At 38.0% G+C, this 27042-nt stretch overlaps 1 protein-coding gene across 3 annotated transcripts in view; it reads right to left on the minus strand.

Moving 5' to 3' along the window:
* LOC148949246 (galactosylceramide sulfotransferase-like) overlaps positions 1–27042 on the minus strand; it is a 197877-nt gene that overhangs the window by 46990 nt on the left and 123845 nt on the right. For all 3 annotated transcript variants that reach the window (XM_089092889.1, XM_089092891.1, XM_089092890.1), the window contains one exon: positions 631–1425. In XM_089092889.1, the coding sequence (XP_088949015.1) occupies positions 631–1425 (795 nt within the window). The remainder of the gene's footprint in view (positions 1–630; positions 1426–27042) is intronic.

A 27042-nucleotide genomic window follows, 5' to 3' on the forward strand; every position in this document is an offset into this window, starting at 1 on the left:
ATAAATCAAAATAAATAAATAAACGAAACCCAAAACGAACAGATAGTAAATAAATAACCGAGTCAAACTCAACACGAGTAGAAGCTAAGAGGAGTAGGGCTCACACCCCCGTGCCCTCTGAAGACCAGAAAATAATTTGCACTCTACTGGAAACAAAATACAATTTAAATGTTTCCTAATTTTTTATTTTTAATAGATCCAAAATTATTAATACCTTCAGGAATGAATATCAGCACATATATTAGACTGTCAATCCACATTAGGTTTTTTTTTCAGTAATCTTGGGTATGATGGTGATTTTTTTTTCTTTCAATATTATGAGAAATAAAAACGCCTTTCAGTAAAGTGAAAATTATACTCTGGTGTTTAGAAGGCTTTTGCTCTCTATTTGACTTTAAAAAATGATTTAAAACTATTTAAAAACTATTTAAAACTTTTGAAAACTATTTAAAACTATTTAAAAACTATTTGACTTTATTTCTGTTCGTAATTGCTTCAATTTAGCTCTTTACTTTTGTTTGAAAAATCTCTTTTGTGAAAAAATTTTTTGGAAATTAATTATTGCAAAAAGATGTATAGAGAAAATGGAAATTACTAGAAATAAAACTGTATAACTGAAAAAACACCAACCTCAATTCCCTAAAGAGACTTTCTCCAAGCAGGTTTTTTTCCCCTGGCAAACATCCTTCCATGATTTGATTCGTTACTGAAGATAATTTCAGTTTTTCTTCTTCCATCTTCTTGTATCCAAATTGCTCAACCTTTTTGTCAAAAACCTTCCTTAATTTTGTGTACAAATAATTATCTGCTTTTAACCATCTCCTTAATTTATTTGTCTGGCCAACAGACAATTTTTGTATCTTATTTTCGACTCGGCTATTTCGCTTTAGAAATACTAAATCCTTATAATCCCAACACAAGAGATGTTTTAATAGCACTACTGATTCCTCCATTTTCTCAGTAACCATTACTAGATCAAAATTTTGTTCAACTTCTTCAACAAACATTTTTACTTTCTCTTCGTTATCAAAATTTTTTACAGGAAGTCCTAGATCGAAGAGCATCTGATTTCTTCCAATTTTGAGGAGAAATCTATCATCTTTTCTTTTAAAGTCTTCATCTTCCAATTTGTCTAAAAACTCATACAAAGTCAATTCTCCATGAAATTTATATAAATTGTAATAACTATAAAGAGATTCAAAGAGCTGTGCTGGCTCTCGAATTGTGGTTATAAAAGTGGGCTCTCCACCCAACGCTTGTTTTATTGCACTGTGGTGCCATCTTGTGTGCAGAGCCATAATATCGTAACCTAAATGGTGCCATGGTGTCCCATTGACCAGCTTTAACGAGAATAACTCTGGACTGCCGAGATAATTAGATCTCCCCAATGGTAAAATAACGTTAAGGTCCTTTGTATGCGCATGCCTGAATTCAAAAGTTGGAAAAAATTAGTAAGAATGCTAAAAAATATTGTAAAATATTATTAAAGCCTAAATAAAATGACATTTGAGTCTTAAAACTAAAAGAAGAAGAAGATAAAAGAAGAAACTAAAAGAATATAAGGGTTTAATATCTTAGTGATTTCAGTAAAGGGCAAATTCAGCACTGAGGCCTAGGATGAGCAATTAGGTTTGAAGAGTTTGTGGCAACATCCTTTAATGTGTGGAGATATTCGGACACTATAAGCCTTCATAACTCTTTTTCTGTTCATAGTATTTGTTTTGTCGAATATCAAAATAAAATTATAAGCAGGAAGAAGATGAAAGCTTGCATTGAAATAAATACAGGATTTTTCTTTTGAATACTTCAACTCATGGAAAGTAAATACCTACAGCGGCAAAGCATTGCAAAGGCTGCAGTTCTAGAGCTATCATGAAAGAAAAACTCCAATGACCATAATATTTTTTTCTAACGAAGGATGATATATTGCCAAAAATCATACTCTATGGCAAACTTCATCAGACACATCAATTGGGAGGGGGAGGGAGTACCCCACAAATTTTCTTGTCCTCCATCCCTAAATTGGCAAAGAAATCTTTTTTGGTATTTTCACTGAAAATCAGTGTTTTTGTATTTTCATTAATAGATGCCTTTTTTGGAAAAAATTGGGAAAATAATGAAATTATCCCCCCCTAAATTCGGAAACTGCTCCCCCCCCCCCCCCTAAATTTTACGAATGGACAATTCTGAACTTGATATGACGAACGAAAAGTTTGGTCACACACAAAAGGCCTTTTTTGAATGGGGCGGGAAGAGATTATAAGAAACGAGAAATTAAATTGGAACACCATAGGTGAGAGTAATGAGTGAGGCTTTGAGTAGAATACATTGGAGAAAAGGTGTGCGTAGCTATATTTGACTCAGGTGGCTGCGTGCAGGCCCTGACCAACTAGGTGCGGGGCCCGATCGGAAGTTTTTTTGCAGGGTCCTTTCTATATATTAAATTCTTAAGTAAAATTCAAATTCAGTAAGCAACAGGTTGCTTTAAATCATCCTCTACTTCTCTCATATTCATGTCACCTTTAGCATAGTTGTTTGTTCCCATAATTAAAAGGATGTGCAAGGCGTTCCTTGACAGCTTTATTGGGGTCCAAAAAGTACATTTAGCCATATGAGTGTGGTTTAAAATCATCTTCAGTGGCTGCGATGGGTGTGCCACTAAATTGATTTGTGATAAATTCGTCCAGCTATTCATCCAGCTATAAATTCGTCCAGCGATAATCCCTTATGTTGACTGAAGCTAAAACAAAACATGAGTTCAAGTTTTGTATTTGTTTGTGGCATTCTTTAGAGAGCAAGTGACGTCCTGTAACAGGCCAAGGCAATTCATTTCAAAATTGTGGAGGTGGCAATGCGATTCGACCAAGCAGGCAGTAGCCTCCAAATAAGCCTTTGTTAGCTACTTTTCCGGTGGGAAAATGAGGACTCTACTGTGAATACATACAACGTTGAAGGGTCCCAATGACTTGTAATTATCGCTAGCGTAGTTGACAGCATTTTTGTAGGTTTTTACTGGGTTTTGCGCCACAGTTTGTTGGCTTTGAAGATTGCGATGGTGTTGTTCTTCAACTTAATATTTCTTTGTTCTTCACTTCCATTTTGACTTGTTCTGATTCTGACAGTTTACTTGTCTTCTAACAGCGCAATTCGTTGTTCTTCACTGTGATTTTTGAAATTTTCTGATACTCAATTTTGCGTGTCTGCTAACCCTATAATCCTTTGTTCTTCACTTCATTTTTGACACGTAGTGATTCTCGCTGTTGCTTGTAATTAATTAAAAAAAATTTCCGAAAAAAAGAAGTTTTTCAAAGAAAAGTAAAGGCCATTTTAAACTTAAGATCAGCAGATACAAATACCTGTTAAAATTCAAACACAAAATGACCAGAAATTACTATTAAAGAATAAATGAAACCCAAAACGAACAGAAATTAAATAAACAATCATAGCGAAAAAAAACACATAAAGTAATAATATAACTCAATAAATAAATCTTAAAGCGAGTATTCTTGAATTAAATATACAAATCAAGCTTAAAACGAAAAAAATATTTTACTATTAAAGAATAAATGAAACCCAAAACGAACAGAAATTAAATATACAATCAATGCAAACAAGCATACAATAGATACTAATGTAAATGAATAAATAAATCTTAGAACGAGTGAAACTTAAATTGAATATGCAAATAAAGCTTGAAACGAGCAAAATTCACTATAAACAAGAGTTTGGGTATTGCCTCTGTCTCTCACTGTAAAAGTCTAAAACCTACTCCATCCTATATCTTCTTGCTGCCACTTATCTTCTAATTGCATATTTCTCACTGTCGTATATCTTTGTTCTCACTGTCGTATATCTTCTAACCAAATATTTCTTTGTTCTTTATTTTCATTTTTGATTTTTCTGATCCTCACTGTCGTATGTCTTGTAACCGCAAATATTTTTTTATTCTTCACTTTCGTTTTTGAGTCATTGTAGTTCTTGCTGTCACTTATCTTTTAACGGCATATTTCTTTGTTCTTTAATTCCGTTTTTACTATTTGTAATTGTCGTTTTCACAAGTATTCTAACTACATATTTCTTTGTTCTTCATTGTCGTTTATCATTGCTTAACACATTTTATCAAAGCCCTTTGTCTTAGCTGCTCGGATCGGCCTTGTCACTTTTGATGGTCTTGGTTGTTCATTTTCACCTGTACATCTACATTTCTCAGGTCGGTCCCTTGGTCTTGTCTCATTTGATGGTCCAGTTTGTTCATTTTGAGCTGAAATTTGTGTCCTCTTTGGTCCGTTTGTCCTCATTTTGAGCTTACCTTAATTATGTTGTTTTCCTCTAGATATTACTTAGCTGCTGCAAATGCCTTTTGAAATTTACATCATTGAATATGAACATGAATTTACATATTTCTAAGTTTTCGTTCTCTAAATTCTTCTAAAACTGATTGAAAATCTAATTTCCTTGAGTCTTCACTTTCAATCGATATAATTCCTAAGCTAATTAATCTATCCTGATTCATTGTTGATATCAGATAGTTTTTCATTGGTTTTAGCCTGTAAAATGATCTCTCTCCAAAAGCAGCGCGGGGCCCTTTTGAAACCCTACCATCTCCATTCACCCTACCACCCCATCCACCCATTCCTTCAAACCACTCCCATCCATCCGTTACTCCCTGCCAACCAAACCACCCAAACCTCCCAACCAACCCTTCCTCAATTAAAAATAGACAAATAATATTAATAATAATAAATTAAATTAGATTCACATATTTATTAACCATTTTTAATAAATATTCTTTTACCTTTCTCTTAAAATCCAAAAGATGTTCAGCCACCCTAATGCTCACTGGTAAAGAATTCCAGACGGCAGTTCCAAGAAACTATAATTGGAATCCTGATCTCGCGCTACCTCTAAGTTCAACTACCAAATTTCCACTGTTCCTCGTATAATATTGCATGAATAACACAGTTAGCAGGGTAAATACCACGAAAAATACTTGGAACTCAATTATGCACGCACTGGAAGACAAAAACTGCTGCTTGATAGTCACGTAGTTGACCCATGTTGGGCAAATTTGAAGCCTTGAAGCAAGCACTTATATCGTTCACATCTTTCAAATAGTTGCCTATGATCCTCACTGCTTTGTTTTGAAGAATTTGAACTCTTTTGAAGTTGCTGTAAAAGTTACTGCTTCAGATAAGACAACCATATGATATGTATGGATAGGCAGTGTAGCGGTAAATCATCAGTTGAATCTGCTTTGGCAAAACATGCTGAAGTCTACGGAGTATCCCAATTCCTCTTGCAATTTTGGTAGAAATAACATCACTATGATGCTTCCATGATAGGTTTGAGTCTATGAAAAATCTCAGGTAATGTACAGTATTAACTTGATACACCGGCTTCCCAGACAGAATAACTAGACTACCTAGCATCAACAGGTGCGCCTACTCCGCAGAAATTCATTAGGAAAGTTTTTTCACGTTGACACACAGTAAACTGAGGCTCATAAAAATATCCAGTCTCCTTAGCACATCATTAGCTTTCAACACCAGCTCTTCAATTGATTTTGCACATACTGTCAAAGCTGTATCATCAGCAAACGTAGTAACACAGAAATCTTGAAGATAAAAGCGTACCGCGTCGACGTACACAAGATAAACAAGGGGACATAAAACCGAACCTTGCGATACTCCACGTTTTAATGGATAAGAAGACGAAGCCACATCATTTAGCACTATACGCAGGGATCTTCCATGAAGATAACAATCCAACCACTGAAAGGAGGTGCCACGAATTCCCATACACTTCAGTCTGTCAAGCAAGATCTTGAAATTTACGGTATCGAATGCCTTTCTAATATCAATGAAAATCGACATAGGCAAATAGCCTTTATCCAACGCACCACTTACACACTTCACCAAATGCTGCAAGGCATACGTTGTGGAGCGTCCCTTACGGAATCCAAATTGAGTCTCACTGAGTAAATTATTCACCTGCAAAAAATCATAGAGGCGCTTGTGGACGACTTTTTCTAATGTTTTTGAAAAAAGAGGTAAAATCGATATCGGTCTCCAGTTTTCAATATCAATTTTGCAGCCACCTTCATTGAGGGGTATGACCTTTGCGAATTTAAGCTGTTCAGGGAACTTACCCTTTTCTAGAGAAAGGTTTATAATAAAAACCAGACAGGGTAGTATGTAGCCTAAAATCACTTTTAGCCCTCGAAGGGACAAGCCATCAGCTCCAGCTGAATTAGACTTCAGTGACTTTATAATCTTACTCACTTCTTTACTGGTACACATACTAGAACTCATTTCCAAAGGTTCACCTCTTTCATCCCGGATATTATTGCACAGCATTTCTATGTACTTATTATAATTACTAGTTTGCAATTCACCAAATTTTATTCACTATTGTACCTTTATCATCACTGTCACATCCACTTAAACATACTTCTTCACTACTCTTATCTCCCTTGCCACTAACAAGATCATTTATTGCCCTCCATGTATCTTTCATGTTTCCTTTACTATCCTCAAATTTGCGGCTATAAAATTCAGAGATTGGTCTTCGTCAGAGCTTATTCACTAAATTCCTCTGTTTTCTTAAATAGGTCAAATGATTCATCGCTCTGAGCATCCAAATATTTCTCATATAGCCTCTTTCCTAGTTCTATTTCACCAATTGTTTCCATCGATATCCATGGCTTTCGTGGAATAAGTTTTTTCGACTTTAAAGCCTTTAAAGGGCATGTTCTTTCATAAATAGGTAAAATGGTTGACATAAGGCTATCTAATGCTCTAGAAGGGCATTCTTTTTCTTCAAGAACTGGGTTCCATTCAACAATACTAATTTCTTATGCAAATTTGTGGAGATTTTCTTTTTTCATATATCTAGTTACGACCTTCTTATTTCGCATTTTTTTCACAGGGCGATTAATTGTAGCTATGACCGGAAGATGGTCAGATCCCAGGAAAACTATCACATCAGCAAAGCTCTTGTGAAGATCATTCGATCGGACAAAAATATTGTCGATTAATGATTCATTTTGTGAAGTTACACAGGTAACCCACCCAGAAACACAGGTAAAATGAGTGAGAGAGACAAAACCACATACAAATACGTAGATTCAGACACGCAAACCGAGAAAGACATGCATTGGAATAAGAAAACACCCACCCAGACACACAGGCACAAAGAGTGAGAGAGAAAAAAACACATACAAATACGTAGATTCAGACGCACAAACTGAAAAAGACATGCATTAGAATAAGCAAACACCCGCCTAGAAAGACATACAAATACGTAGATTCAGTCACACAAACTGAGAAAGACATGCATTGAGATAAGCAAACAGCCACCCAGACACACAGGTAAAAATAGTGAGAGAGACAAAAACACATACAAATACGTAGATTCAGACACACAAACCGAGAAAGACATGCATTGGAATAAGCAAACACATGCCCAGACACACAGGTAAAAAGAGTGAGAGGGACAAAAACACATACAAATACGTAGATTCAGACACACAAAGTGAGAAAGACATGCATTGGAATATGCAAACACCCACCCAGACACACAGGTAAAAATAATGAGAGAGACAAAAACACATACAAAAACGCAGATTTAGACACACACACCGAGAAAGACTTGCATTGGAATAAGCCAACACCCGCCCCGACACACAGGCAAAAAAGTGAGTGAGACAAAAACACATACAAATACGTAGATTCAGACACACAACCCGAGAAAGCCATGCATTGGAATAAACAAACATCCGCCCAGACACACAGGCAAAAGGAGTGAGAGAGACAAAAACACATACAAATACGTATATTCAGAAACACAAACTGAGAAAGACATGCATTGGAATAAGCAAACATCCGCCCAGACACATAGGCAAAAAGAGTGATAGAGACAAACACACATACAAATACGTAGATTCAGTCACACAAACCGATAAAGACATGCATTGGAATAAGCAAACACCGGCCCAGACACACAGTCGAAAAGAATGAGAGAGACAAAACACATACTAATTCGTAGATTCAGACACACAAATCGAGAAAAACATGCATTGGAATAATCAAACACCCACCCAGACACACAGGTAAAAAGAGTGAGAGAGACAAAAACACATACAAATACGTAGATTCAAACACACAAACTGAGAAAGACATGCATTGGAATAAGCAAACACCCACCCAGACACACAGGCAAAAAGAGTGAGAGAGACAAAAACACATACAAATACGTAGATTCAGACGCACAAACTGAAAAAGACATGCATTAGAATAAGCAAACACCCGCCTAGACTTACAGGCAAAAAAAGTGAGAGAGACCAAAAGACATACAAATACGTAGATTCAGACACACAAACCGAGAAAGACATGAATTTGAATAAGCAAACACCCGCCCAGACATACAGGCAAAAAGAGTGAGGTAGACAAAAACACATACAAATACGTAGATTCAGACACACAAACCGAGAAAAAGTTGCATTGGAATAAGCAAACACCCACCCAAACACACAGGCAAAAAGAGTGAGAGAGTCAAAAACACATACAAATACGTAGATTCAGACACATAAATCGAGAAAGACATGCATTGGAATAAGCAAACACCCGCCCAGACACTCCGGCTAAAAGAGTGAGAGAGACAAAAACACATACAAATACGTAGATTCAGACACACAAACCGAGAAAGACATGCATTGGAATAAGCAAACATCCGCCCAGACACACAGGCAAAAAGAGTGAGAGAGACAAAACACATACAAATACGTAGATTCAGACACAAAAACCGAGAAAGACATGCATTGGAATAAGCAAACACCCGCCCAGACACACAGGCAAAAAGAGCGAAAGAGACAAAAACACATAAAAATACGTAGATTCAGTCACACAAACTGAGAAAGACATGCATTGAAATAAGCAAACAGCCACCAAGAAACACAGGTAAAAATAGTGATAGAGACAAAGACACTTACAAATGCGTATATTCAGACACACAAACCGAGAAATACATGCATTGAAATACTCAAACACCTACCCAGGCACACAAACAAAAAGAGTGAGTGTGACAAAAAAAAAACATACAAATACATAGATTCAGACACACAAACTGAGAAAGACATGCATTGGAATATGCAAACACCCACCCAGACACACAGGTAAAAAGAGTGAGAGAGACAAAAACACATACGAAACGCAGATTCAGACACACACACCGAGAAAGACTTGCATTGGAATAAGCCAACACCCACCCCGACACACAGGCAAAAAAGTGAGTGAGACAAAAACACATACAAATACGTAGATTCAGACACACAACCCGAGAAAGCCATGCATTGGAATAAACAAACACCCGCCCAGACACACAGGCAAAAGGAGTGCGAGAGACAAAAACCCATACAAATACGTATATTAGGAAACACAAACTGAGAAAGACATGCATTGGAATAAGCAAACATCCGCCCAGACACATAGGCAAAAAGAGTGATAGAGACAAACACACATACAAATACGTAGATTCAGTCACACAAACCGATAAAGACATGCATTGGAATAAGCAAACACCGGCCCAAACACACAGGCGAAGAGAGTGAGAGAGACAAAACACATACTAATTCGTAGATTCAGACACACAAACCGAGAAAGACATGCATTGGAATAAGCAAACACCCACACAGACACACAGTTAAAAAGTGTGAGATATACAAAAACACATACAAATACATAGATTCAAAAGCAGAAAACGAGAAAGACATGCATTGGAATAATCTAACACCCACCCAGACACACAGGTAGAAAGATTGAGATAGACAAAAACACATACAAATACGTAGATTGACACAAAAACCGAGACAGACATGCATTGGAATAAACAAACACCGCCCAGACACACAGGCAAAAAAAGTGAGATAGACCAAAGGACATACAAATACGTAGATTCAGACACACAAACCGAGAAAGACATGCATTGGAATAAACAAACACCCACCCAGACACACAGGCAAAACGAGTGAGGTAGACAAAAACACATACAAATACGTAGATTCAGACACACAAACCGAGAAAAACTTAAATTGGAATAAGCAAATACCCACCCAGACACACAGGCAAAAACAGTGAGAGAGACAAAAACACATAAAAATACGTAAATTCAGACAAACAAACCGAAATAGACATGCATTAGAATAATCAAACAACCACCCAGATAAACAGGCAAAAAGAGTGAGAGAGATAAAAACACATAAAAATACGTGAATTCAGTCAAAAAACCCGATAAGGACGTGCATAAACTAACCCAGACTCCCACACAAAAGAGTAAGAGGGACAATACACATAAAAAAAACTATAATAAGACACACAAACCGAAAAATACATTTATTGAAAAAAACAAACTCCTGCCCAGACACACAAGCAAAAAGAGTGAGAGAGACAAAAACACATACAAATACGTAGATTCAGTCACACAAACTGAGAAAGACATGCATTGAGATAAGCAAACAACCACCCAGACACCCATGTAAAAATAGTGAGAGAGACAAAAACACATACAAATACGTAGATTCAGACACACAAACCGAGAAAGACATGCATTGGAATAAGCAAACACATGCCCAGACACACATGTAAAAAGAGTGAGAGGGACAAAAACACATACAAAAACGTAGATTCAGACACACAAAGAGAGAAAGACATGCATTGGAATATGCAAACACCCACCCAGACACACAGGTAAAAATAATGAGAGAGACAAAAACACATACAAAAACGCAGATTTAGACACACACACCGAGAAAGACTTGCATTGGAATAAGCCAACACCCGCCACGACACACAGGCAAAAAAGTGAGTGAGACAAAAACACATACAAATACGTAGATTCAGACACACAACCCGAGAAAGCCATGCATTGGAATAAACAAACATCCGCCCAGACACACAGGCAAAAGGAGTGAGAGAGACAAAAACACATACAAATACGTATATTCAGAAACACAAACTGAGAAAGACATGCATTGGAATAAGCAAACATCCACCCAGACACATAGGCAAAAAGAGTGATAGAGACAAACACACATACAAATACGTAGATTCAGTCACACAAACAGAAAAAGACATGCATTGGAATAAGCAAACACCGGCCCAGACACACAGGCGAAAAGAATGAGAGAGACAAAACACATACTAATTCGTAGATTCAGACACACAAATCGAGAAAAACATGCATTGGAATAAACAAACACCCACCCAGACACACAGGTAAAAAGAGTCAGAGAGACAAAAACACATACATATACGTAGATTCAAACACAAAAACTGAGAAAGACATGCATTGGAATAAGCAAACACCCACCCAGACACACAGGTAAAAAGAGTGAGAGAGAAAAAAACACATACAAATATGCAGATTCAGACACATAAACCGAGACAGACATGCATTGGAATAAACAAAGACCACCCAGAAACACAGGCAAAAAGAGTGAGAGAGACAAATACACATACAAATATGTAGATTCAGACACACAAACAGAGAAAGACATGCATTGGAATAAGCAAACACCCGCCCAGACACAAAGACAAAAAGAGTGAGAGAGACAAAAACACATACAAATACGTAGATTCAGACACACAAACCGAGAAAGACATGCATTGGAATAAGCAAACACCCGCTCAAACACACTGGCAAAAAGAGTGAGAGAGACAAAAACAAATATACATACGTAGATTCAAACACACTAACCGAGAAAGAAATGCATTACAATAAGCAAACACCTGCCCAGACACACATGTAAAAAGAGTGAGAGATACAAAAACACCTACAAATACATATATTCAGACACACAAACTGAGAAAGACATGAATTGGAATAAGCAGACACCCGCCCAGACACACATGTAAAAAGAGTGAGAGAGACAAGACACATACAAATACGAAGATTCAGTCAAACAAACCGAGAAAGACATGCATTAGAATAAGCAAACATCCGCTCAGACAAACAGACAAAAGAGTGAGAGAGACAAAAACACATACAAATACGTAGATTAAGTCACACAAACCTAGAAAGACATGCATTGGAATAAGCAAACACCCGCCCAGACACACAGGCAAAAAGAGTAAGAAAGAAAAAACACATAAAAATACGTAGATTCAGAAACACAAACCGATAAATACATGCATTAGAATAAGCAAACCCCGCCCAGACACACAAGCAAAAAGAGTGAGAGAAAAAAAAAACACATACAAATACGTAGATTCAGACACACAAACCGAGAAAGACATGCATTGGAATAAGCAAACCCCGCCCAGACACACAGGTAAAAAGAGTGAGAGAGAAAAAAAAACATAAAAATACGTAGATTCAGACACACAAACCGAGAAAGACATGCATTGTAATAAGCAAACACCCACCCAGACACACAGGTAAAATGAGTGAGAGAGACAAAAACACATACACATACGTAGATTCAGACACAAAAACCGAGAAAGACATGCATTGGAATAAGCAAACACCCACCCAGACACACAGGCAAAAAGAGTGAGAGAGAAAAAAACACATACAAATACGTAGATTCAGACGCACAAACTGACAAAGACATGCATTAGAATAAGCAAACACCCGCCTAGACTTACAGGCAAAATAAGTGAGAGAGACAAAAAGACATACAAATACGTAGATTCAGACAAACAAACCGAGAAAGACATGAATTGGAATAAGTAAACACCCGCCCAGACATACAGGCAAAAAGAGTGAGGTAGACAAAAACACATACAAATACGTAGATTCAGTCACACAAACTGAGAAAGACATGCATTGAAATAAGCAAACAACCGCCAAGACACACAGGTAAAAAGAGTGAGAGAGACGAAAACACATACAAATACATAGATTCAGACACACAAACCGAGAAAGACTTGCATTGGAATAAGAAAACACCCGCCCAAAGACACAGGTAAAAAGAGTGAGAGAGACAAAAACACATACAAATACGTAGATTCAGTCACACAAACTGAGAAAGACATGCATTGAAATAAGCAAACAACTACCAAGACACACAGGTAAAAAGAGTGAGAGAGACAAAAACACATACAATTACGTAGATTCAGACACACAAACCGAGAAAGACTTGCATTGGAATAAGAAAACACCCGCCCAAACACACAAGTAAAAAGAGTGAGAGAGACAAAAACACATACAAATACGTAGATTCAGACAAAAAAACAGAGACAGACATGCATTGGAATAATCAAACACCCCCCCAGACACACAGGTAAAAAGAGTGAGAGAGACAAAAACACATACAAATACGCAGATTCAGACACACACACCGAGAAAGACTTGTATTGGAATAAGCCAACACCCGCCCCGAAACACAGGCAAAAAAGTGAGCGAGACAAAAACACATACAAATACGTAGATTCAGACACACAACCCGAGAAAGCCATGCATTGGAATAAACAAACACCTGCCCAGACACACAGGCAAAAGGAGTGAGAGAGACAAAAACACATACTAATACGTAGATTCAGAAACACAAACTGAGAAAGACTTGCATTGTAATAAGCAAACACCCGCCCAGAAAAACAGGCAAAAAGAGTGAGAGAGACAAAAACACATACAAATACGTAGATTCAGACACACAAACCGATAAAGACATGCATTGGAATAAGCAAACATCCGCCCAGACACACAGGTAAAAAGAGTGAGAGAGAAAAAAACACATACAAATACGCAGATTCAGACACATAAACCGAGAAAGACATGCATTGGAATAAACAAAAACCGCCCAGACACACACGCAAAAAGAGTGAGAGAGACAAAACACATACAAATACGTAGATTCCGACACACAAACTGAGAAAGACATGCATTGGTATAAGCAAACACCCGCCCAGATACAAAGACAAAAAGAGTGAGAGAGACAAAACACATACAAATACGTAGATTCAGACACACAAACTGAGAAAGACATGCAATAGAATAAGCAAACAACCGCCCTGACACACAGGGAAAAAGAGTGGGAGAGACAAAAACATATACAAATACGTAGATTCAGACACACTAACCGAGAAAAAAATGCATTACAATAAGCAAACACCCACCCAGACACACATGTAAAAAGAGTGAGAGAGACAAAAACACCTACAAATACATAGATTCAGACACATAAACTGAGAAAGACATGCATTGGAATAAGCAAACACCGAGAAAGACATGCATTGGAATAAGCAAACACCCACCCAGACACACAGGTAAAATGAGTGAGAGAGACAAAAACACATACAAAAACAGGCTAAAATTCCAGACACAAAGGCAAAGAGAGTGAGAGAGACAAAACACATAAAAATACGAAGATTCTGTCACACAAACCGAGAAAGACATGCATTGGAATAAGCAAACAACCGCCCAGACACACAGGCAAAAAGAGTGAGAGAGACAAAAACACATACAAATACGTAGATTCAGACACACAAACTGAGAAAGACATGCATTGGAATAAGGAAACACCCGCCCAGACACACAGACGAAAAGAGTGAGAGAGACTAAAGCGCAAACAAAGATGTAGGGTATATCACGCAAACCGTGGAAGGCTAGCATTGAAATAATCACACTCTCTACCTGCCTCGCAGGCAAAAAGTGTGAGAGAGACCTTCAACATACTAATACACAGATACTGTTACGAAAACAAAGACAGAAAAGCATTGGAATAAGCAAAAGACCGAATATACCAACAGGCAGAAAGAGTGAGAGAGACAAAAACACATACAAATACATCGATTCAGACACGCAAACCGAGAAAGACATGCATTGGAATAAGCAAACACCCACCCATACACACAGGCAAAAAGAGTGAGATAGAAAAAAACACATACAAATACGTAGATTCAGACGCACAAACTGAAAAAGACATGCATTAGAATAAGCAAACACCCGAACATACACACAGGCAAAAAGAGTGAGAGAGACAAAACATATACAAATACGTAGATTCAGACACAAAAAGCGAGAAAGACATGTATTGGAATAAACAAACACCCTCCCAGACACACAGGCAAAAAGAGTGAGAGAGACAAATACGTAGATTCAGTCACAAAAAGTGAGAAAGACATGCATTGAAATAAGCAAACAACCGAAAACACATACAAAAACACATACACATACAAATACGTAGATTCAGGCACACAAACCGAGAAAGACATTCATTGGAATAAGCAAACACCCGCCCAGACACACAGATAAAAAGAGTGAGAGAGACAAAAACACATACAAATACGTAGATTCAGACACACAAACCGAGAAAGACTTGCATTGGAATAAGCCAACACCCGCCCCGACACACAGGCAGAAAAGTGAGCGAGACAAAAACACATACAAATACGTGCATTCAGACAAACAAACAAAGAAAAACATGCATTGGAATAAGCAAACACCCACCCAGAAACACAGACAAAAAGAGTGAGAGAGACAAAAGCAAATACTAATACGTAGATTCAGACACACAAACCGAGAAAGACACTCATTGAAATAAGCAAACACCCACCCAGACAAACTGGAAAAAGAGTGATAGAGACAAAAACACATACAAATACGTAGATTGAGACACATAAACCGAGAAAAATATGCATTGGAATAAGCAAACACCCGCCCAGACACACAAGAAAAAAGAGTGAGAGAGACAAAAACAAATACAAATACGTAGATTCAGACACACGAACCGAGAAAAACATGCATTTGATTTAGCAAACACCTACCCAAACACTGAGGCAAAAAGAGTCAGAGCTAAAAAAAAAAATACAAATAAGTGGATTCAGTAAATCAAACCGAGAATTACATACAATGGATTATGCAAACACCCGCCAAGACACTAAAACAAAAAGAGTGAGAGAGATAAGAGCCCATCCAAATACGTAGATTTAGACACAAAAACCGAGAAATACATGCATTGGAATAAGCAAACACCCGCCCAGACACAGGCAAAAAGAGTGAGAGAGACAATAAAAAATACAAATACGTAGATTCAGACACACAAACCGAGAAGTACATGCATTGGAATAAACAAACAACCGCCCAGACACACAGGCAAAAAGAGTGAGAGGGACAAAAATACATACAAGTACGTATATTCGGACACACAAACCGAGAAAGAAATTCATTGTAATAAGCAAACACCCGCCCATACACACAGGCAAAAGGAGTGAGAGAGACAAAAAAAAACAAATATGTAGATTCAGACACACAAACCGAGAGAGACTTGCATTGGAATAAGCAAACACCCACTCAGAAACACAGGCAAAAAGAGTGAGAGAGACAAAAACACATACAAATACGTAGATTCAGACACACAAAACGAGAAAGACATGCATTGGAATAAGCAAACACCCGCCCAGACATACAGGAAAAAAGAGTGAGTTAGACAAAAACACATATAAATACGTAGATTCAGACACACAAACCGAGAAAAACTTAAATTGGAATAAGCAAACACCCACCCAAACACACAGGCACAAACAGTGAGAGAGACAAAAACACATACAAATACGTAGATTCAGACACATAAATCGAAAAAGACATGCATTGGAATAAGCAAACACCCACCCAGACAAACAGGCAAAAAGAGTGAGAGAGACAAAAACACATGCAAATAGGTAGATTCAGACACACAAACCGAGAAAGACATACATTGGAATAAGCAAACACCCGCCCAGACACTCAGACAAAAAGAGTGAGAGAGACAAAAAACGCATAAAAATATGTAGATTCAAACACACAAACCGAGAAAGACATGCATTGGAGTGAACAAACACCCGCCAAGACACACAGGCAAAAAGAGCGAAAGAGACAAAAACACATAAAAATACGTAGATTCAGACATAAAAACCGAGAAAGACATGCATTGAAATAAGCAAACAGCCACCCAGACACACAGGTAAAAATAGTGAGAGAGACAAAAACACATACAAATACGTAGATTCAGACAAACAAACCGAGAAAGACATGCATTGGAATAAGCAAACACATGCCCAGACACACAAGCAAAAAGAGTGAGAGGGACAAAAACACATACAAATACGTAGATTCAGACACACAAACTGAGAAAGACATGCATTGGAATATGCAAACACCCACCCAGACACACAGGTAAAAAGAATGAGAGAGACAAAGACACATACAAAAACGCAGATTTAGACACACACACCGAGAAAGACTTGCATTGGAATAAGCCAACACCCGCCCCGACACACAGGCAAAAAAGTGAGTGAGACAAAAACACATACAAATACGTAGATTCAGACACACAACCCGAGAAAGCCATGCATTGGAATAAACAAACATCCGCCCAGACACACAGGCAAAAGGAGTGAGATAGACAAAAAGACATACAAATACGTATATTCAGAAACACAAACTGAGAAAGACATGCATTGGAATAAGCAAACATCCGCCCAGACACATAGGCAAAAAGAGTGATAGAGACAAACACACATACAAATACGTAGATTCAGTCACACAAACCGATAAAGACATGCATTGGAATAAGCAAACACCGGCCCAGACACACAGGCGAAAAGAATGAGAGAGACAAAACACATACTAATTCGTAGATTAAGACACGCAAACCGAGAAAGACATGCATTGGAATAATCAAACACCCGCCCAGACACACAAGTAAAAAGAGTGATAGATACAAAAACACATAAAAATACGTAGATTCAAACACAAAAACCGAGAAAGATATGCATTGGAATAAGCAAACACCCGCCCAGACACATAGGTAAAAAGAGTGAGAGAGAAAAAGACACATAAAAATACGCAGATTCAGACACATAAACCGAGACAGACATGCATTGGAATAAACAAACACCGCCCACAAACACAGGCAAAAAGAGTGAGAGAGACAAAAACACATACAAATACGTAGATTTAGACACACAAACTGAGAAAGACATGCATTGGAATAAGCAAACACCCGCCCAGATACAAAGACAAAAAGAGTGAGAGAGACAAAACACATACAAATACTTAGATTCAGACACACATACCGAGAAAGACATGCATTAGAATAAGCAAACACCCGCCCAGACACACTGGGAAAAAGAGTGAGAGAGAAAAAAAACACATACAAATACGTAGATTCAAACACACTAACCGAGAATAAAATGCATTACAATAAGCAAACACCCGCCCAAACACACATGTAAAAAGAGTGAGAGAGACAAAAACACCTATAAATACATATATTCAGACACACAAACTGAGAAAGACATGCATTAGAATAAGCAAACAACCACCCAGACACACAGGCAAAAGAGTGAGAAAGACAAAACACACATAAATATGTAGATTCTGACACACAAACCGAGAAAGACATGCATTGGAATAAGCAAACCCCGCCCAGACACACAGGCAAATAGAGTGAGAGAAAAAAAACCCACATACAAATACGTAGATTCAGACACACAAACCGAGAAAGACATGCATTAGAATAAGCAAACACCCTCCCAGACACACAGGTAGATAGAGTGAGATAGACAAACACAAATACAAATACATAGATTCAGACACAAAAGCCGAAAAAGCCATGCATTGGAATAAGCAAACACCCACCCAGAGACACAAGTAAAAAGAGTGAGAGAGACAAAAACAAATACAAATACGTAGATTCAGACACAAAAACTGAGGAAGACATGCATACACCCACCCAGACACACAGGCAAAAGGAGGGAGAGAGAAAAAACACATACAAATACGTAGATTCAGACACACAAACTGAAAAAGACATGCATTAGAATAAGCAAACACCCACCTAGACTCACAGGCAAAATCAGTGAGAGAGACAAAAAGACATACAAATACGTAGATTCAGACAAACAAACCGAGAAAGACATGAATTGGAATAAGTAAACACCCGCCCAGACATACAGGCAAAAAGAGTGAGGTAGACAAAAACACATACAAATACGTAGATTCAGTCACACAAATTGAGAAAGACATACATTAAAATAAGCAAACAACCGCCAAGACACACAGGTAAAAAGAGTGAGAGAGACAAAAACACATACAAATACGTAGATTCAGACACACAAACCGAGAAAGACTTGCATTGGAATATGAAAACACCCGCCCAAAGACACAAGTAAAAAGAGTGAGAGAGACAAAAATACATACAAATACGTAGATTCAGTCACACAAACTGAGAAAGACATTCATTTAAATAAGCAAACAACCGCCAAGACACACAGGTAAAAAGAGTGAGAGAGACAAAAACACATACAAATACGTAGATTCAGACACACAAACCGAGAAAGACTTGCATTGGAATAAGAAAACACCCGCCCAAAGACACAAGTAAAAAGAGTGAGAGAGACAAAAACACATACAAATACGTAGATTCAGACACAAAAACTGAGAAAGACATGCATTGGAATAAGCAAACACCAACCCAGACACACAGGTAAAAAGAGTGAGAGAGACAAAAACACATATAAATACGTAGATTCAGACACACAAACCGAGAAAAACTTAAATTGGAATAAGCAAACACCCACCCAAACACACAGGCAAAAAGAGTGAGAGAGACAAAAACACATACAAATACGTAGATTCAGACACATAAATCGAGAAACACATGCATTGGAATAAGCAAACACCCACCCAGACACACAGGCAAAAAGAGTGAGAGAGACAAAAACACATGCAAATAGGTAGATTCAGACACACAAACCGAGAAAGACATGCATTGGAATAAGCAAACAACCGCCCATACACACAGGCAAAAAGAGTGAGAGAGAAAAAAAACATAAAAATACGTATATTCAGACACAAAAACCGAGAAAGACGTGCATTGGAATAAACAAACACCCTCCCAGACACACAGTCAAAAAGAGCGAAAGAGACAAAAACACATACAAATACGTAGATTCAGACACACATACTGAGAAAGACATGCATTGAAATAAGCAAACAGCCACCCAGACACACAGGTAAAAATAGTGAGAGAGACAAAAACACATACAAATACTCAGATTCAGACACACAAACCGAGATAGACATGCATTGGAATAAGCAAACACATGCCCAGACACACAGGTAAAAAGAGTGAGAGGGACAAAAACACATACAAATACGTAGATTCAGACACACAAACTGAGCAAGACATGCATTGGAATATGCAAACACCCACCCAGACACACAGGTAAAAAGAATGAGAGAGACAAAGACACATACAAAAACGCAGATTTAGACACACACACCGAGAAAGACTTGCATTGGAATAAGCCAACACCCGCCCCGACACACAGGCAAAAAAGTGAGTGAGACAAAAACACATACAAATACGTAGATTCAGACACACAACCCGAGAAAGCCATGCATTGGAATAAACAAACATCCGCCCAGACACACAGGCAAAAGGAGTGAGAGAGACAAAAACACATACAAATACGTATATTCAGAAACACAAACTGAGAAAGACATGCATTGGAAAAAGCAAACATCCGCCCAGACACATAGGCAAAAAGAGTGATAGAGACAAACACACATACAAATACGTAGATTCAGTCACACAAACCGAGAAAGACATGCATTGGAATAAGCAAACACCGGCCCAGACACACAGGCGAAAAGAGTGAGAGAGACAAAACACATACTAATTCGTAGATTCAGACACACAAATCGAGAAAAACATGCATTGGAATAAACAAACACCCACCCAGACACACAGGCAAAAAGAGTGAGAGAGACAAAAACACATACAAATACGAAGCTTCAAACACAAAAACTGAGAAAGACATGCATTGGAATAAACAAACACCCACCCAGACACACAGGTAAAAAGAGTGAGAGAGACAAAAACACATACAAATATGCAGATTAAGACACATAAACCGAGACAGACATGCATTGGAATAAACAAACACCACCCACAAACACAGGCAAAAAGAGTGAGAGAGACAAAAACACATACAAATACTTAGATTCAGACACACAAACTGAGAAAGACATGCATTGGAATAAGCAAACACCCGCCCAGATACAAAGACAAAAAGAGTGAGAGAGACAAAACACATACAAATACGTAGATTCAGACACACAAACCGAGAAAGACATGCATTAGAATAAGCAAACACCCGCCCAGACACACTGGGAAAAAGAGTGAGAGAGAAAAAAACACATACAAATACGTAGATTCAAACAAACTAACCGAGAATAAAATGCATTACAATAAGCAAACACCCGCCCAACCACACATGTAAAAAGAGTGAGAGAGACAAAAACACCTACAAATACATATATTCAGACACACAAACTGAGAAAGACATGCATTGGAATAAGCAGACACCCGCCCAGACACACATGTAAAAAGAGTGAGAGAGACAAAACACATACAAATACGAAGATTCAGTCAAACAAACCGAGAAAGACATGCATTAGAATAAGCAAACATCCTCGCTCAGACACACAGACAAAAGAGTGAGAGAGACAAAAACACATACAAATACGTAGATTAAGTCACACAAACCGAGAAAGAAATGCATTGGAATAAGCAAACACCCGCCCAGACACACAGGCAAAAAGAGTAAGATAGATAAAACACATATAAATACGTAGATTCAGACACACAAACCGACATAGACATGCATTGGAATAAGCAAACCCCGCCCAGACACACAGGCAAAAAGAGTGAGAAAAAAAAACACATACAAATACGTAGATTCAGACACACAAACCGAGAGACATGCATTGGAATAAGCAAACACCCGCCCAGACACACAGGTAAATACAGTGAAAGAGACAAACAAACATACAAATTCCTAGATTCAGACACAAACACCAAGATAGACATGCATTGGAATAAGCAAACACCCACCCAGAGACACAAGTAAAAAGAGTGAGAGCGAAAGAAACACACAAAAATACATAGATTCAAACATACAAACCGTGATAGACATGCATTAGAATGAGCACAAAACCTCTCAGACAAACAAGCCAAAAAAGTGAGAGAGACAAAAACACATACAAATACGTAAATTAAGACACACAAACTGAAAAAGACATGCATTAGAATAAGCAAACACCCGCCTAGACTTACAGGCAAAATAAGTGAGAGAGACAAAAAGACATACAAATACGTAGATTCAGACAAACAAACCGAGAAAGACATGAATTGGAATAAGTAAACACCCGCCCAGACATACAGGCAAAAAGAGTGAGGTAGACAAAAACACATACAAATACGTAGATTCAGTCACACAAACTGAGAAAGACATGCATTGGAATAAGCAAACAAGCGCCAAGACACACAGGAAAAAATAGTGAGATAGACGAAAACACATACAAATACATAGATTCAGACACACAACCAGAGACAGACTTGCATTGGAATAAGAAAACACCCGCCCAAACAAACAAGCAAAAATAGTGAGAGAGACAAAAACACATACAAATACGTAGATTCAGACACAAAAACTGAGAAAGACATGCATTGGAATAAGCAAACACCAACCCAGACACACAGGTAAAAAGAGTGAGAGAGACAAAAACACATACAAAAACGCAGATTCAGACACACACACCGAGAAAGACTTGTATTGGAATAAGCCAACACCCGCCCCGAAACACAGGCAAAAAAGTGAGAGAGACAAAAACACATACAAATACGTAGATTCAGACACACAACCCGAGAAGGACATGCATTGGAATAAGTAAACATCCGCCCAGACACACAGGCAAAAAGAGTGAGAGAGACAAAAACACATACAAAATTCGTAGATTCAGTCAAACAAACCGAGAAAGACATGCATTGGAATTAACAAGCACCCTCCCAAACACACAGGTAAAAAGAGTGAGAGAGAAAAAAACACATACAAATACGCAGATTCAGACACATAAACCGAGAAAGACATGCATTGGAATAAACAAACACCACCCAGACACACACGCAAAAAGAGTGAGAGAGACAAAACACATACAAATACGTAGATTCCGACACACAAACCGAGAAAGACATGCATTTGAATAAACAAACACCCGCCCAGACACACAGGCAAAGAGTGAGAGAGACAAAAACACATACAAATACGTATATTCAGAAACATAAACCTAGAAAGACATGTGTTGGAATAAGAAAACATCCGCCCAGACACACAGTCAAAAAGAGTGAGAGAGACAAAAACACATAAAAATACGTAGATTCAGACAAACAAACCGAGAAAGACATGCATTGGAATTAACAAGCACCCTCCCAAACACACAGGTAAAAAGAGTGAGAGAGAAAAAAACACATACAAATACGCAGATTCAGACACATAAACCGAGAAAGACATGCATTGGAATAAACAAACACCGCCCAGACACACAGGCAAAAAGAGTGAGAGAGACAAAAACACATACAAATACGTAGATTCAGACACACAAACTGAGAAAGACATGCATTGGAATAAGCAAACACCCGCCCAGATACACAGACAAAAAGAGTGAGAGAGACAAAACACATACAAATACTTAGATTCAGACACACAAACCGAGAAAGACATGCAATAGAATAATCAAACAACCTCCCTGACACACAGGGAAAAAGAGTGAGAGAGACAAAAACATATACAAATACGTAGATTCAGACACACTAACCGAGAAAGAAATGCATTACAATAAGCAAACACCCACCCAGACACACATGTAAAAATCGTGAGAGAGACAAAAACACATACAAATACATAGATTCAGACACATAAACTGAGAAAGACATGCATTGGAATAAGCAAACACCGAGAAAGACATGCATTGGAATAAGCAAACACCCACCCAGACACACACGTAAAATGAGTGAGAGAGACAAAAACACATACAAAAACAGGCAAAAAGGCCAGACACAAAGGCAAAGAGAGTGAGAGAGACAAAACACATAAAAATACGAAGATTCAGACACACAAACCGAGACAGACATACATTTGAATAAGGAAGAATCCACCAAAACACACAGGAACAAGGAGTGATAGAGACAAACAAAAATACAAAAACGTCGATTCTGAAATACAAACCGAAACACACACGCGATGGACTAAGCAAAAAACCAACATGACCCACTGGCTAAGAGATTGAGAGAGAAAAAACACATACAAATACGTATATTCAGACACACAAACTGAGAAAGACATGCATTGGAATAAGCAAACCCCGCCAAGACACAGAGGCAAATGGAGTGAGAGAGAAAAACACACATACAAATACATAGATTCAGACATACAAAACGAGAAAGACATGCATTGGAATAAGCAAACACCCGCCCAGACAAACAGGTAGAAAGAGTGAGATAGACAAAAACACATACAAATACATCGATTCAGACACACAAACAGTGAAAGACATGCATTGGAATAAGCAAACACCCACTCAGACACATAGGCAAAAAGAGTGAGATAGAAAAAAACACATACAAATACGTAGGTTCAGACGCACAAACTGAAAAAGACATGCATTAGAATAAGCAAACACCCGCCCATAAACACAGTCAAAAAGAGTGAGAGAGACAAAACACATACAAATACATAGATTCAGACACAAAAAGCGAGAAAGACATGTATTGGAATAAACAAACACCCGCCCAGACACACAGGCAAACAGAGTGAGAGAGACAAATACGTAGATTCAGTCACACAAACTGAGAAAGACATGCATTGAAATAAGCAAACAACCGCCCAGACACACAGGTTAAAAGAGTGAGAGAGACAAAAACACATACAAATACGTAGATTCAGACACACAAACCGAGAAAGACATGCATTGGAATAAGAAAACACCCGCCCAGACACACAGATAAAAAGAGTGAGAGAGACAAAAACACATACAAAAACGTAGATTCAGACACACACACCGAGAAAGACTTGCATTGGAATAAGCCAACACCCGCCCCGACACACAGGCAGAAAAGTGAGCGAGACAAAAACACATACAAATACGTACATTCAGACAAACAAACAAAGAAATACATGCATTGGAATAAGCAAACACCCGCCCAGAAACACAGACAAAAAGAGTGAGAGAGACAAAAGCACATACTAATACGTAGATTCAGACACACAAACCGAGAAAGACACTCATTGGAATAAGCAAACACCCACCCAGACAAACTGGCAAAAAGAGTGAGAGAGACAAAAACACATATAAATACGTAGATTCAGACATACAAACCAAGAAAGACATGCATTGGAATAAGCAAACACCCGCCTAGACACACAGGCAAAAAGAGTGAGAGAGACAAAAACACATACAAATACGTAAATTCAGACGCACAAAATGAAAAAGACATGCATTAGAATAAGCAAACACCCGCCTAGACTTACAGGCAAAATAAGTGAGAGAGACAAAAAGACATAAAAATACGTAGATTCAGACAAACAAACCGAGAAAGACATGAATTGGAATACGCAAACACCCGCCCAGACATACAGGCAAAAAGAGTGAGGTAGACAAAAACACATACAAATACGTAGATTCAGTCACACAAACTGAGAAAGACATACATTGAAATAAGCAAACAACCGCCAAGACACAGGTAAAAAGAGTGAGAGAGACGAAAACACATACAAATACATAGATTCAGACACACAAACCGAGAAAGACTTGCATTGGAATATGAAAACACCCGCCCAAAGACACAAGTAAAAAGAGTGAGAGAGACAAAAATACATACAAATACGTAGATTCAGTCACACAAACTGAGAAAGACATGCATTGGAATAAGCAAACAACCGCCAAGACACACAGGTAAAAAGAGTGAGAGAGACAAAAACACATACAAATACGTAGATTCAGACACACAAACCGAGAAAGACATGCATTGGAATAAGAAAACACCCGCCCACAGACAAAGGTAAAAAGAGTGAGAGAGACAAAAACACATACAAATACATAGATTCAGACACACAAACTGAGAAAGACAAGCATTGGAATAAGCAAACACCCACCCAGACACACAGGTAAAAAGAGTGAGAGAGACAAAAACACATACAAAAACGCAGATTCAGACACACACACACCGATAAAGACTTGTATTGGAATAAGCCAACACCCGCCCCGAAACACAGGCAAAACAGTGAGCGAGACAAAAACACATACAAATACGTAGATTCAGACACACAACCCGAGAAAGCCATGCATTGGAATAAGCAAACATCCGCCCAGACACACAGGCAAAAAGAGTGATAGAGACAAAAACACATAAAAATACGTAGATTCAGTCAAACAAACCGAGAAAGACATGCATTGGAATTAACAAGCACCCTCCCAAACACACAGGTAAAAAGAGTGAGAGAGAAAAAAACACATACAAATACGCAGATTCAGACACATAAACCGAGAAAGACATGCATTGGAATAAAGAAAGACCGCCCAGACACACACGCAAAAAGAGTGAGAGAGACAAAACACATACAAATACGTAGATTCCGACACACAAACTGAGAAAGACATACATTGGAATAAGCAAACACCTGCCCAGACACACATGCGAAAGGAGTGAAAGAGATAAAAACACATAAAAATACGTAGATACAGAAGCACAAATTAAGATAGACAACCGTTTGAATAATAAAATACCCCCCCAAAAAAAAAGACAAAAGAGTTATAGACACAAAAAAAAATACAAATACGTAGATTCAGTCACGCAAACCGAGAAAGTCATGCATTGGAATAAACAAGCACCCTCCCAAACACACAGGTAAAAAGAGTTAGAGAGAAAAAAACAAATACAAATACGCAGATTCAGACACATAAACCGAGAAAGACATGCATTGTAATAAACAAACACCGCCCAGACACACAGGCAAAAAGAGTGAGAGAGACAAAAACACATACAAATACGTAGATTCAGACACACAAACTGAGAAAGACATGCATTGGAATAAGCAAACACCCGCCCAGATACAAAGACAAAAAGAGTGAGAGAGACAAAACACATACAAATACGTAGATTCAGACACACAAACCGAGAAAGACATGCATTAGAATAAGCAAACAACCGCCCTGACACACAGG

The sequence above is a fragment of the Artemia sp. Qi Xiang Cuo genome, chromosome 8, assembly GCF_049724085.1.
Source record: "Artemia sp. Qi Xiang Cuo chromosome 8, ASM4972408v1, whole genome shotgun sequence".
NCBI lineage: Eukaryota > Metazoa > Arthropoda > Branchiopoda > Anostraca > Artemiidae > Artemia > Artemia sp. Qi Xiang Cuo.